Source organism: Glandiceps talaboti, chromosome 23 (genome assembly GCF_964340395.1).
Source record: "Glandiceps talaboti chromosome 23, keGlaTala1.1, whole genome shotgun sequence".
In the NCBI taxonomy this organism is placed as follows: Eukaryota; Metazoa; Hemichordata; class Enteropneusta; family Spengelidae; genus Glandiceps; species Glandiceps talaboti.
The window spans coordinates 7,858,568-7,872,944 of NC_135571.1; the positions used below are offsets into that span (position 1 = coordinate 7,858,568).

Sequence of the window (14,377 nt, forward strand, 5' to 3'; positions counted from 1 at the left end):
TGACTAATAGTTATTTCCCATGTATACATTAGTCTATGGACAATAAATTAAAGTTAGTTCTATTCTATTCTATTCTATTCTATTCTATTCTATTCTATTCTATTCTATTCTTTATTTATTTAATCAGGTTTTTATTTTGTCCTGTAATAGACAGTACAATACAAACATGAGAGAGAGAGAGAGAGAGAGAGAGAGAGAGAGAGAGAGAGAGAGAGAGAGAGAGAGAGAGAGAGAGAGAGAGAGAGAGAGAGAGAGAGAATGTGTGTGTGTGTGTGTGCGTGCGTGTGAGTTGCAGGCAGGCAGACAGACAGACAGACAGACAGACAGACAGACAGACAGACAGACAGACTGACAGAGACAGACAGACAGACTGACTGACAGAGACAGACAGACAGAGGGGGGAGGGAGAGAGAGGGAGAACTTTGTGAATTTTCTTGCCAAGTCTAGTAAAACGCTGACAATGACATCAATTTCAATGAATTGAAATATGATCAGAGTACAGATACCACCCGTTCAAATTTTTAAAGCCATGTCGATTGCATTTTTAAATCATGAGCACTTCATTAGATGTTGTTAACCTTTTGTGACATTCTTTCTCGCAATCTTCTGAAGGACTTTCTCCATGGACGGATGTTCTCTAAGATTAGACTCGATCGAGCTCGAGATCGAGAGGCACAACCCCAGAAAATCATATTTCCCCCATACATCATCATATATCACGTAATAAAATTTCCTAACACATTCTGCAATTAGCATTATATATCCTTGCAAAATTATTTTCATATCAATTGAGCTTTGCATGGTTGAGTAATATTGGTTTACGTGGAAAAGTAAAAGTTCGCAGGGTGTAAGTAATACTGGACTCGTGCGGAACTGGGTGTCGTTAAGAAGAGCTATCCACCCCTCTGGAGTAAATGGTTCATTCGTCCAGGCTGGTTCAAGTCACATGATAGCACCCGGTGTAGTAACACGTGACACTGTAAAAGGTAAACTCTGCTCAGTGCGTACACACAACCTACGATGGCGATCGGATTCGCTGAGCGTTGTGGGTTTCTCTTGTTTTTAGCCTTAGCGACGTCCACAAAGGGTAGTTTGGTAAATTGGAACGCCAGGGAAGATCCCGAAGTTCACATGAACGCGGTAAGAACGATGTATTTCATGTTTTTGAAAGAAATTATTAAATTAATTACACCTGGTACTTTCGAACATCATTGAACATGGGGCGTGTATGTGACGTTTTGACTCTCATTTCGTATCTGTAATGTAGCTTTCGTGTTATATTTTCTCTAAGCAACAATACGAGTCACTGTGCGTCCGAATCCCATTTCTAGGCTGTCCAAGTCTTAAGATCAAACCAAATGTCAAAGGTTTGTGACAAACAACATATCGACCCTCTACTGCAGTGGATCACGTAACTGTCGCGAAAGCAACCGTTGTATGTAAATAGTTCTGAAGATTGTCTCCGGACGTAAAATACAAGATCAGGCACAGATAAGTAACACTGTGTTGCACAGATAAGTAACACTGTGTTACTTATCTGTGGATCAGGGCATGTGGGCATGCAGGTCTAGTCAGGATTATTAAAGGGCTGTGATCGTGTTGCATGTGATTTCATTACTCGATGTCCTTAAATTTAGGTCATGCAAGGTACAGTTCGGAACTCAATTCTGACATTTTTTACAAAATTTGCAAACTTTTGCTTGTTGTAGACGATTTTCATAGAAACGGGCGCAGACGAGCTTAACTTTATATCAACATTTCTCAATATAGGTGCAATAACTGTAACCTTGATTTTGTTTGCAAGAGTCTGTTAGTGCTTCTGAACATTTTCACTTTTTATTTTCTGTAGTTTTTTGCAAAAAGTGAAACAAAATGCGGAGATCGTCACTTTATTTCTATGTTTTTCGGTGAGAACTTGTGTATTTGCTGCAGTACTTCACAATTAATCATAGACAGTGGAGGGGTACTGTATATCGATGTATATAATTGTTATAACAAAGCATCATTTTGTATTTCTAAAGAATTGTAATTTTCAAAGACATATTTTGCTGTAAGTTTTGTAAGTATAGCTAGATGTTGTGTATTTTCTGTCTCTGCAGATAACCCCAGTTGAAAATCCAGATTCAAGGTTGACAAACAAATCGTGACTTTATCTGGTGTGATACCAATCTTTACCATTGTTGAGTCTTATCATTTTGACATTCAGAATGTCAATTTATGATTAATAACTGATATGAGAATTCATTTTGTCATGTTAACCCTTTCCCACTTCTTCCAGCTGCTGAGTGGTCAACTCAAGGTGTCAATTTTTGTATCCATTTATGTACCCCTCAGAGATTCACACTCAATAGGCTGACAAAGGTTTTTCTAAGCAAGATCCAATCAGATGTGTATCTGCCTTTTGTACATTTGTATTGATTACTGCTATCAACATATATATATTTTAAGTGATAGAATAAGCACCTTGGTAACTTATTCAACTTTGAAAGTTTGTAAAAAAAAAAAAAGCTCTACTGTGCTTGATATGTATTCAGCCATGTTGGAGCTTCTGCAAGCGTTTAATTGTTTTGACACTATTGCAAGTTTGTGTGTACAGTCAAATTTCAGTCTCATTTTCAGGGTAATTTTGTTGTCATTTTCTGAGGTTTATAAATCAATTTATAATCTAAAATTGTCTTTTTATTATTTGGTTTCATGGTGTCCTCATATCATTGTCTGTTACTTTTCAATTTTCATAATCAGATAAGGTGTTGAACTTTCATCTGACCTTAGCTGACCCAAGGTTGACCTTTCATTAATTTATATTATGAAATAGTTTGTTGTATTTTTTATGAACTTTTTGAACCAAAGTGATCTATTTCTCATCACGTAATTGATTTGGATCAAAACTTGTCATCCGCAGTGATTTAGAACAATTTCAGGAAACTTATTTGATTTGATTAAAAATATCAACATAGTATGTGCCTCAGAAATAAAAATCTTCAACCTTTGCTGTTATTTTGTTTATGAAAACTTGCACGCTTTCTCAGCAAAACTCAAGAAAAAAAATTAGGGGTCACCATACAACTTTTGAAATAGAGGTCAAATTGATATCAAAATTTAGTCATTTTAGAATCCAATATGGCCGCTGAATTCAATATGGCCGCTGAATTCAATTTGGCCACCGATTACTATGTTTGCTCTTTCAAAAGGACAGGGAACAAGATTTCACATGGCAAAGTTTGGAGAGATTTTACAGGAATTGTGTTATAAGAACTCTGTTCAGGGAATTGGTTCCACAGACAAACTAATTAGTTTTTGAAAGTTCACTAAAAAAAGTACGAGAAATTTGGCATTTTTTACTGTGCCACCAACTAAGATGATGTAGGACACTATGCACGTAATACATCACATACTTCAGGAACTCAGTGAACTGCAACTAACAAAATAACTGAATTTGAAATTTGATCAATTTGGTATTTTTTTCAGACCCAGCTTATAACAAGTAAAGGCTATCCATGTGAAGAGTACACAGTTCAAACACATGATGGTTTCCTATTGGGTATTCAAAGAATTCCACATGGCCGAAATCAGACCAATACCATGGCAACCAGACCTGTTATCTTCTTACAACATGGCTTGTTGTGTACATCCACAAATTGGCTGACCAATTTAGCCAATGAGAGCTTTGCTTACATATTAGCTGATGCAGGATTCGATGTGTGGTTAGGTAACAGTAGAGGAAATACGTACTCCAGGAAACATGTTACTCTAAAACCAGATCAAGACGAGTTTTGGGCATGGAGGTAAGATATACGCCAAGATGACATTGCTGTATAAGTTTGGACAACCACATACTTTCTGCCTCTAAAGGGACATTTCAAAAATTAAAAACTGTCTTTCATGTATTAAAGGGGCACAAGCTGAGTTTATATGTATTTTAGCGTAGTTTTTACTGCATATTTAAAAGGTACTCACAGTATTCTACTTTACTGAAGCATACTTAACCACCATTTGCAATTAACTGAAGACAAAGCTGGCATTAAGATATAAGACATAAACAAACTGATTACTTAATTTATCATACTATCAAAAATGTTCATGAAATCCACAGTATGCAATCACCTATTTTAACTGTATAAGCACTGATCATGAAATAATGTCTGTATATGTCTTTTTCAGTTGATGTCAGTTTCCGCATCCACTATTTCTTGCGAGAATTCACAATTTTTGTGATTTTATTATTTTTTCTCAAGTACATAAAAAAGTTTAGGGTCAGCGTAAAAAACTAGGTGGGATCGGGTAATTAGAACCAAACAATTTTTTTTTAAGTCTTAGGTGTATCTTGTGCTGTATCTAACATAAAATTCTGATATCGTGATTTTGTAATTTTTTCTCAAATATGTAAAAAAAAAAAATGTTTAGGGTCGGCGTGAAAAACTAGGTGTGGTTCGGTAACCAGAAACAAACAATTTTTTTAGGTGTGATATCAAACTAAAAAGTATCATACTACTACACCAAAATGTACTTTTGTGGTTACGCGTAAAACTGTTATGATCATTAGATAATTCCCTACATATTTTGACATAACCTTCTGATATAACGTTAACTTTTTTTTTCTAGTTGGGACGAGATGGCCTTGTATGATCTGCCAGCATCAATCAACTTTGCATTGAATGTCAGTAAACAAGAACAATTATACTACGTTGGTCACTCACAGGGCACACTCATTGCATTTGCTCAACTGTCCAGAGATCCAGAATTTGCTAAAAAGGTCAGAGTTCAAACTAAGCCAATCAATTTCCAGAATTTGCTAGTCTTGGTTACCCAGACTCTCACCACTGTGGGTTCTTTTACGAGACCACCCAGATGAAAGGCTGGGGAAACCACGTTTCAACTACCCCGCCCAGGAGATTCACAGTACATTCTTCCAAGTCATAAAAATGTGGTTACGAGGGCTGTTTGTTGTAATTTAGATGTATCAGTCACTTGAAAAGTAATAACTTGTCGCGAAAGTACCTAAATTGTTTAGCCTACAATGTTGGACGTTAAGTATTCCCAGCATGCACTGCTCTAGAAGCTACTTCCTGTGCGGGTTAGTTGGAATCTCATTTCACCAGACTCTTGCTTTGGGAGGTCTCGTAGGCAGAGCCCCTAGCAGCGAGAGTTTGGTAACCAAGACTAAACATTTGCTGTAAAGGTCATAGTTCATCTCTAAGCCAATCACAATGTGTGAATCATTTCAATTTCCAAAATTTGTGAAAAAGGTCAAAGTTCACCTCTAAGCCAATCCCAATGCAATTTCAATTTCTAGAATTTGTTTAAGAGGTCAGAGTTCGTCTCTAAGCCAATCATAGTGTGCGAATCATTTCATTTTCCAAAAATTTGCTGACATAACATACTAGCATGTTTACAGGATTAACATGTGTGAGTAACTATGGCGTTGCTGGTGTGCTTAGACCAATTTATTTACATTTTTTTTGCAGATCAAAACATTTTTTGCGTTAGGACCAGTAACAACCGCGGGGAGTGTGATCAGTCCAATTAGATTCCTTGCAGAATTTAGTCCAGAAATACAGGTAAAAAAAGAAATACAAAGAATATCTAGGCATAGATTTACTTGTGGTAAATGTGATGTCATCACCAGAGGTTTACCCATAAAGCCTACCCAAGGTTTGCCTCATGTAGCGTAACATGTGTATATTGACATAATGATTCATTGGAATGAGGACAGTCTGACTGGTTGCCATGGGTAAAGGGACTACACTCTGTAATCGACCAGGCTATTGGGTGAAATTTTCAATATGTTATTATCAGCTTTGACAATATAATCACGACAAGCAGAGAATATGAGGGCTATGTGGTACGACCAGCTAACAATGTATCTCAACAGTGCAGTAAACAGGGTATTGCATGAGCAACCTTTATCTTTATCGTTACACCTGGGTGCATACACCATTTAAGTGTCCTTGACATAATCAGTGTGCTAGGGAACAACCCAGTTATGCCCTATTATCAGGGTTTGGTTGGGCTAATTAATGCGACCACAAATGTTGCCAGTGTACACAATGTAATCACAACTTACAAATTATTGTATCCACATATAGTTTTAAACATCCTCAATCAACTCCTAAGTTCAGTTTGATCACTGCTGACATAAAAAGAGATTTGTTTGGGCCATAAATGGGGAAATGACTGATATGCATGTTATCATAAGGTTGCTAAATTGCCTGAGTAAATATGAGTTGGTTTAATTCTAAGATAAGACAGGTGGGCTTGAATACCATTCTTTTAGAGGAGTGGTTTCCTGATGTGTACCCATGTTTATAGAAGTCAGCTTTCAAGTCAGGCAGTCATTAAAGCTTTGATCTTAACCCAATGTCAAATAAAAAGTTATATACCTAAAGACGCTGTTCAAGTGTCTACACCCATGTCAGCTGTCAAGTCAGACAGTCATTAAGGTTTGATCTTAACCTTCGTATTCAACATCAAATAACAAGTTTTATACCTAAAGACACCGTTCAAGCGTCTACACCCACATTGTTAGAGGCAAGGTTTTGATTAAGACTATTATTACATATGTATCAGAGATTACTTGCACTGATGCACTCGCACACTAATGATATTTGCACTGCAATATCAAAAACATTATTGCATAAGTGTTTGCAAATGACTTGCAAATGAGGACAACAATTGTTCATTCTCAGTACACAAAATCGAGTGATAGCATGGTGTCATTTTTACGGAAATTTGGTGTTTTAGATAAACATAACAGAACCCCATGCTGCACAAGTTCCAGTGTGGGCACTCAGGGGTATTTGCACTCATGCTTGCAGTGTTTTCTGCTGTAGTTTTGCAAGCTACACTCGTGAAAGTACGCAAGAGCACTGCAAGTACTCATGCAAATACCCAGGGTACACCACACTTGCACTCTTGCCGCCACGTGGTTCTGTCATATAACGTTTGACCTCGACCTTCATCTTTACGTTTGTAGTGAAAAGGCAAGAGATATATTGTGAAATTTTGGAAACCCCAATTAACTGCACATTAGTATTTGGGGCTATGTTTTCAAACACAGAAGATTTGTTTTAATAATTGTTTTTCTTCATTTTTAGTTACTGTTCAAACTCTTTGGAGTTAGAGATTTCCTTCCAAGTAATGCCATAATAGACTGGTTAGCAGAAGATGTTTGTAGTGAACAGGCAAAGATATACTGTGAAAATTTCATCTTTATTTTGTGTGGCTGGGACGCTAAACAGCTCAATCAGGTAAACTGTAATGACTAAGGTTGATTGATTGATTGGTTGATTGATTGATTGATTGATTGATTGATTGATTTCACTGGCCTGTATCATGTAAAGTATGATAATATCGGAATATTGACCCAAATTCACAAATAGGGGGTAATATTTGACTAACTATCTGAGTCATATATATTTTAAGATGATCTCTGGTTAATAACCAAATGTATTGATTTTTTTTTCAGTCTCGCTTGCCAGTATATTTTACTCATACTCCTGCAGGAACATCTGTCCAAAACATTGTACACTACGCACAGGTAGGATTGCCTTCCCGTTATCCGTATGACATCACTTCCTGTTATGTATATGACATCACTTCCTGTTATGTATATGACATCACTTCTTGTTATGTGTATGACATCACTCACTGTTATGTGTATGACGTCACTCGCTGTTATGTGTATGACATCACTCACTTTTATGTGTATGACATCACTCACTTTTATGTGTATGACATCACTTCTTGTTATGTGCATGACATCACTTGCTGTTATGTGTATGACATCACTCACTGTTATGTGTATGACATCACTTCTTGTTATGTGCATGACATCACTTGCTGTTATGTGTATGACATCACTCACTGTTATGTGTATGACATCACTTCTTGTTATGTGCATGACATCACTTGCTGTTATGTGTATGACATCACTCACTGTTATGTGTATGACATCACTTCTTGTTATGTGCATGACATCACTTCCTGTTATGTATATGACATCACTTCCTGTTATGTATATGACATCACTTCTTGTTATGTGCATGACATCACTCGCTGTTATGTGCATGACATCACTCGCTGTTATGTGCATGACATCACTCACTTTTATGTGTATGACATCACTTCTTATGTGCATGACATCACTCGCTGTTATGTGCATGACATCACTCGCTGTTATGTGCATGACATCACTCGCTGTTATGTGCATGACATCACTCACTTTTATGTGTATGACATCACTTGTTGTTATGTGTATGACATAACTCACTGTTATGTGCATGACATCACTCACTTTTATGTGTATGACATCACTCACTGTTATGTGTATGACATCACTCACTGTTATGTGTATGACATCACTTCTTGTCATGTGTATGACATAACTCACTGTTATGTGTATGACATAACTCACTGTTATGTGTATGACATAACTCACTGTTATGTATTGTTGTTGTACCTCCATAAAATATTTTTATATTTTTGTCACGATATGCCTGCATGCTTTGATTTAATAACATCCCATATTTTATATTTTTATAACATGTATTAGTTAGTACAGTCTCATGAATATTGCTGTAGATAACAAGAAATTGTTAATTTTCTCACTAAATGTTTGTTGTTTATTTTTCTTCAGATGATTAAATCTAACCAGTTTCAGATGTATGACTATGGTTCCCCAAATCTTAACCAGTTGCATTATAATCAGGTAAGAAATCCGACATGTCAAATATCTTGTCTTCTGTACAGGTGATGGTTAAAGGGGTACAGTTTGTAACTTTATGGTCTAGCCATTTCTTACTTATAAGGCCAAAAAATAAAAATAAACTTTGGTATCAAACTTTATGCTCAATGTTATTTTTACAGACTTCACAAACGTGAGGATTCACAAGTAATGAATTCATGTACCAAATTCCGTTTATCTATTTCAGACGACCCCACCCCTTTACTTTGCTGAAAACATCACTACACCCACCGGACTCTACTGGGGAGATCAGGACTGGTTGGCTGATCCCACCGATGTCCGGGGACTAATCCCCAAGATAAAGCAAGTACTAGTTGTCAACGATGAAATCCATGAATACGATCATCTAGACTTCATTTGGGCAATGAATGCCAGACAAGTGGTTTATGAAAAAATTATCAACTACATTCAAAAACTAGAAACCAGTGTAAAATTGGTGCATTGATTTTAGATTTTAGTAATAAATGCCTTGCAATGCAACACAGTAGATAAGTAACCCCATGCACACAAATATAAAACACCCAACATCAGGTACAAAACACCAACATTATTGTTTTTCACGTTACGATAAGCAACAAAGACTGCAACGCATGGCTTTTTGAATAATTAGTACTGCAACATACATATAAATACAGTGCTTCCAATCGAAGCATGAACGATGAAGCACTGCAACATATTGATACTGCAACATATTGATACTGTAACATATTGAAAGTACAACATATTGACATTGCAACATATCGACAGTGCAACATATCGACAGTGCAACATATCGATACTACAACATATCGACACTGCAATGTATTGATACTGCAACATATTGATACTGCAACATATTGATACAGTACTGAATTTATTCTGATGCATTGAAGTACATTTACCTATTATATAGTTACAATATTGTGTACTCCACAGCAAAGTTGAATAAAATAACAGTTTATTTTTACAACAATGCTGAACGAGCATTTAATTATTCATTGTTGCGTGTAAGCCAAATCTGTTGGATGACGTCGTCATGGTTATACATACAGAATGATGTCTAAAGACAACAAACCTTGGTAACTGTACGATGTGCCAAGTTTGACATTTGTTATGATTGAAGTTATCAGTAATGACGCACACAATATTGCGACACTCCTTTGATCTGACCGTACTAAATTTTGTACAAAGACGTATTCGTGCTTTGGTAATGTATCAATATGTTGCAGTACTTCATTGTTTATACTTCAAGTAGAAGCGCAGTAACACTGCAACACAAGTGTATTGCCACAGAGAGCACCATTTTCACTAGTGCAAATACCCCAAGTATATGCCACACTTGCAGTCTTGCATCGTACGGTTCTGTCATAATATTTTGTATAAATTGTACAAATAATATAAATGGCCATTTGTCTATGTTTGCTGTCTCCATAGTTATGCAGAACAAAAGACCCAGGCTAGCACTTCTCAAACTTTGTGATTATTTGATAATTACTATCATAAATATTTTTTTTTAAATTGGAGACAGAATTATCTTGTATTTTGTACATTCTTAGTCTGTCTTGTGTCCTCATAAAATAACAATAGAGTCAATTGAAATATGCATAACAAAAGGGTTTATTGTTATGTTTCTTTAATTGATATTGTTTTCATGACACCATAGAAGGAACCCACTTCTCTACAAAGGTGTATGTAGAACATAGTACTCTATGTAAGCCTGGAGAGAACCATATTAATTATCACATATAATGTACTAGAGATTGCTTGAACTGGTGCATGTTCATACTGTGCACTGCAGTGCAATACTGAAAACATTGCATACCTGCATGCAAATGATATGCAAATGATATGTAAATGAGGGCACAATGAATAATTTCTTCTACACAAAAGGATGTTTTCTCATCGTGTCATTGTTACGAAAATTTGTTGTTTTGGATAAACATATGTAATAATTACAGAAGTCCATGCCACGTGATTGCCAGATACTCAGGAGTATTTGTACTCATGCTTGCAGTGTTTTCTACAGCACGTTCACGAGCGTACGTACTGCTGCAGAGAATACTGCAAACACTCATGCAAATACCCCCAGTATGCCAGACTTGTACTCATGTATCATGAGAGTTCTGTCATATTATATTATAGGATGGATTCCACAAACCCTTGTGTCTCCCTCAGTGATACTTACATTTCACATGTATGTTATTTCATGTTTGTTATTTCATGTTTGTTATTTCATGTTTAGTTATGTTTTGTTGTTACACGGTACTTTCTATCGTTTAATGCTTTAAATTTTCTGGCTCATTAATTTTAGGAAATGTGAATTTTATGACAGTGAATGCCTTCAAAGATTCTTCAAGTTTTAGATAATTGTTGAACAGCACAGAGTGGCTTTGTGTTTTAGAGAATCAATATAGATATATTATATATAAATTGGATATAGGGCATACAGAGGACTGTCCAATTGTATATCACAGGAGATGATGCCAAAAGGGCAGATAGTATCACTTGTATGATGAAATACTGACAGCATTTTTTGACCAATTGTAGTACTGTGTATTGTATTTGTTATTTTGTAACACAGAGGGCGCTGTTCAGTACCCTCTCTGATTGCTAAGAGGGGCACTGTTCAGTATCCTCTCAGATTTGTGACACAGAGGGTGCTGTTCAGTACCATGTCAAATTTTTATCACAGGGGTGATGTTCAGTGCGCGGTCCATTTTGTCACACACAGAGAAGGTTGTGTAATACACCTGTCTGAATACACCACCATTTCTTCTCAATGTATTGAGAAATAGGAGTAACTAAATGATTTTGTGACATAGAGGGCATTGTCCCTGTCTGGGTACAAGATAATTTTACTCTCGATCTACTGAGTGATAGCAGGAATAATTTCAAGACAGTAGACCAACTTGTAATTTCTGATTTTGTACACTGGGGGCGCTGTTCAGTTCTGATGACTTAGAAAACTAAGTTCTTTCAAATATGATCAAAAATAGAGAGAGAAAATTATAAGAAATGTAAAGATTGTATGTAGTGCCTTATACTTATAGGAGAGGAAATGTGACAGTTTTTGGTCAATTTATGTATTTAGTTGAAACTTTTCTATCAGAAAATTGAATCCCCAAAGATTGTTTTATTTCCTAGCTTTTAGTACCTCAGTAATGTAGAGGTTACAATTTTATTAAATTTATGCATGCATGAGTAAAATTTTGGAGGAAATCTTGATAAACAGGGAACTCAGGTAGACTATTACTGGGGTGAAAATATCTAAAAAATCTCAGCGTTGACAGTAATTTTGAAGTGTTACTTTTACATTGATGAAATCTTTATACACTTTCAAGTTTGCCAGTATTTTTGAAATATAATTTCCACCGTTTGTCATTTCATTATATACGGGTCTTTTATGAAAGTTTTTCACAACAAACAGAGGTTGTATCAGCTTGTCAAATTCACGTTATTACCAGGTGTTCAAAGTTACCAGGTGTTCAAAGTTACCAGGTGCTCAAAGTTACCAGGTGCTCAAAGTTACCAGGTGTTCAAAGTTACCAGGTGCTCAAAATTACCAGGTGCTCAAAATTACCAGGTGCTCAAAGTACCAGGTGCTCAATGTTTTCTTTCTTTCTTTCTTTCTTTCTTTGTTGTTATCGACTGGAAGATGCATCATTGAGGGCGCTACACTGATTGTTCTCATTTCAACTTTACAGTACTCAACAACCTAGTGTGTAAGGTACGCCGTGACGGGGCGCCCTCAAACATCGGCCAACCCCTGTTCTGTGAGAGGAGGCCGGTGAGGGCAAAACGTCACGACGTATCTTACAGTCTATCAACAACCAAACTTTAGTAATAATCCATATTGTGTGTTTATCTGTCTTAATCTGTCATGATCTCAACTGATTTGAATACAGCTTCGTGATTGGCTAATCCACCTGTCCACACCTTGCCAATGTTTACATAGATTACTGGTATTTACAATTTGGTGGATTATCAATATTCATAGCTGGGGTTGTTAACTTGGTATAAAATCACGTTTCTGTCTCCATTTCAATATAAAAAGATCAGGACCACGCATGCATGTGACAACAAATAATAGAGCGCCCTCAACACATATTTCAGTCCATTTTTGTTATATTTAATTTCAAGAACACTTTAAAAGACTTTAGATTTTTAGATGACTTTTTTTTTTAAGTTAAAGGTACATTTTTGTTATCTCTCACTTCTTTACCAACTTTCAGAACTTTATTCTCTCCTATTTATTTCTTGTTATTAGTATTTTATTTAATAATGATGTAAGTTTTTGATATTTTATTTTTTTCCCTCTCCTGGTTTTCATTTGTATACATTCAGATAATGTAGTGTGATGGAAATAAATAAATGACATTTACAAATTAAATCAGTTTCATGGTTGCAGTTATTCCCATGAATTGTGACATTATAAAACCACTCCATTAAAAGAATGGTATTGAACCCCCTTCCCCCTCTTATCTTAATCAACTCATATATACCCAGGCAATTTAACAACCTTATGATAACATGCATATCAGTCATTCATCCCCCCCCCCCCCCCCCCCCCCCCCGATTTCCCCATTTATGGCCAAACAAATCTCTTCTTATGTCAACAGTGCTCAAAACTGAAGTTAGAGCCAGGATTTGATTGAGGATGTTTGAAACTATATGTGGACACAATAATCTGTAAGCTGTGATTAATTAGTGTACATTGGCAACATTTGTGGTCCGCATTAATTAGCTCCACCAAACCCTGATAACAGGGTTACTGGTCCATTAATTAGCCCCATCAAACCCGGATAACAGGGCATAGCACAGTTGTTCCCTAGTCACTGATTATGTGATGAAATTCCCAAACATTATATTACAGTAACCATGGTTACCACAGGATTTCAGGATACTCTAGGCAAATTGTGTTAGTCATTTTATTACACTTTGAAGGTATCCGCAATAGAATGCACAAATGTGGGCCTTAATTCTGATTGCACTAACTTTCAGAAAGGCACAAAAATCACAAACAAACTACTTTCGTAACATCCATACTATCAATACTACAGTGGAAACCCAGGTTTCGTCTTACTGAGATTGGCACAAGCTAAAACTATTGTTGTTCTATGTGTTACTTTACACAAGTGGGTGACAGCAGTGCCTCTTTTGTGAATCACCCTGTAATCAAGATAGTGTAAACACTGGAAGTTCTCAGAAAGTGTACACTACAAGATGATGGAAGTCATCAGAAATGCTACCCTACTGTGAGTATAATGAAACTAACTTCCATTTAATAACATATCAACACTAGTTTTATTTTGTGTATGTCCGTCTTAATTAGCTGAAAGAGCAATTGCCGCTGTTGTACAAGGTTGAACACGGTGATCGTTCAATGTAAAAGCACTGTTAAAATTGGCAAACAATTTTGGGACTAATTAATAACCAAAAGAAAACATCATAAGGTTAAACTCGACCAAAGCCGTTACTATGGAAACAATAACATTTCGTTGCAGCTCAGATTAGATCATAGACTCTCCACCAGTGGAGGGTGTATGATTAGATGAGAGCGGTCTGAAGATACGACGACGTGTTGACGATGTCGAGGCATAGGGAATTCCTTCTGACGTCACTTCCGGCTTCCCCCTTGCCCAATGTGTTGTGCAA

At 36.3% G+C, this 14,377-nt stretch overlaps 1 protein-coding gene across 1 annotated transcript; it reads left to right on the forward strand.

Moving 5' to 3' along the window:
• The first annotated feature begins 1,020 nt into the window (after positions 1-1,020).
• On the forward strand, positions 1,021-9,188 carry LOC144452670 (gastric triacylglycerol lipase-like). Its single transcript, XM_078143815.1, has 8 exons — positions 1,021-1,140; positions 3,469-3,785; positions 4,603-4,753; positions 5,466-5,558; positions 7,095-7,247; positions 7,466-7,537; positions 8,636-8,707; positions 8,931-9,188. Exons 1-8 carry the CDS (start codon positions 1,021-1,023, stop codon positions 9,186-9,188), a joined length of 1,236 nt encoding a protein of 411 aa, XP_077999941.1.
• The last annotated feature ends 5,189 nt before the right edge of the window (positions 9,189-14,377 follow it).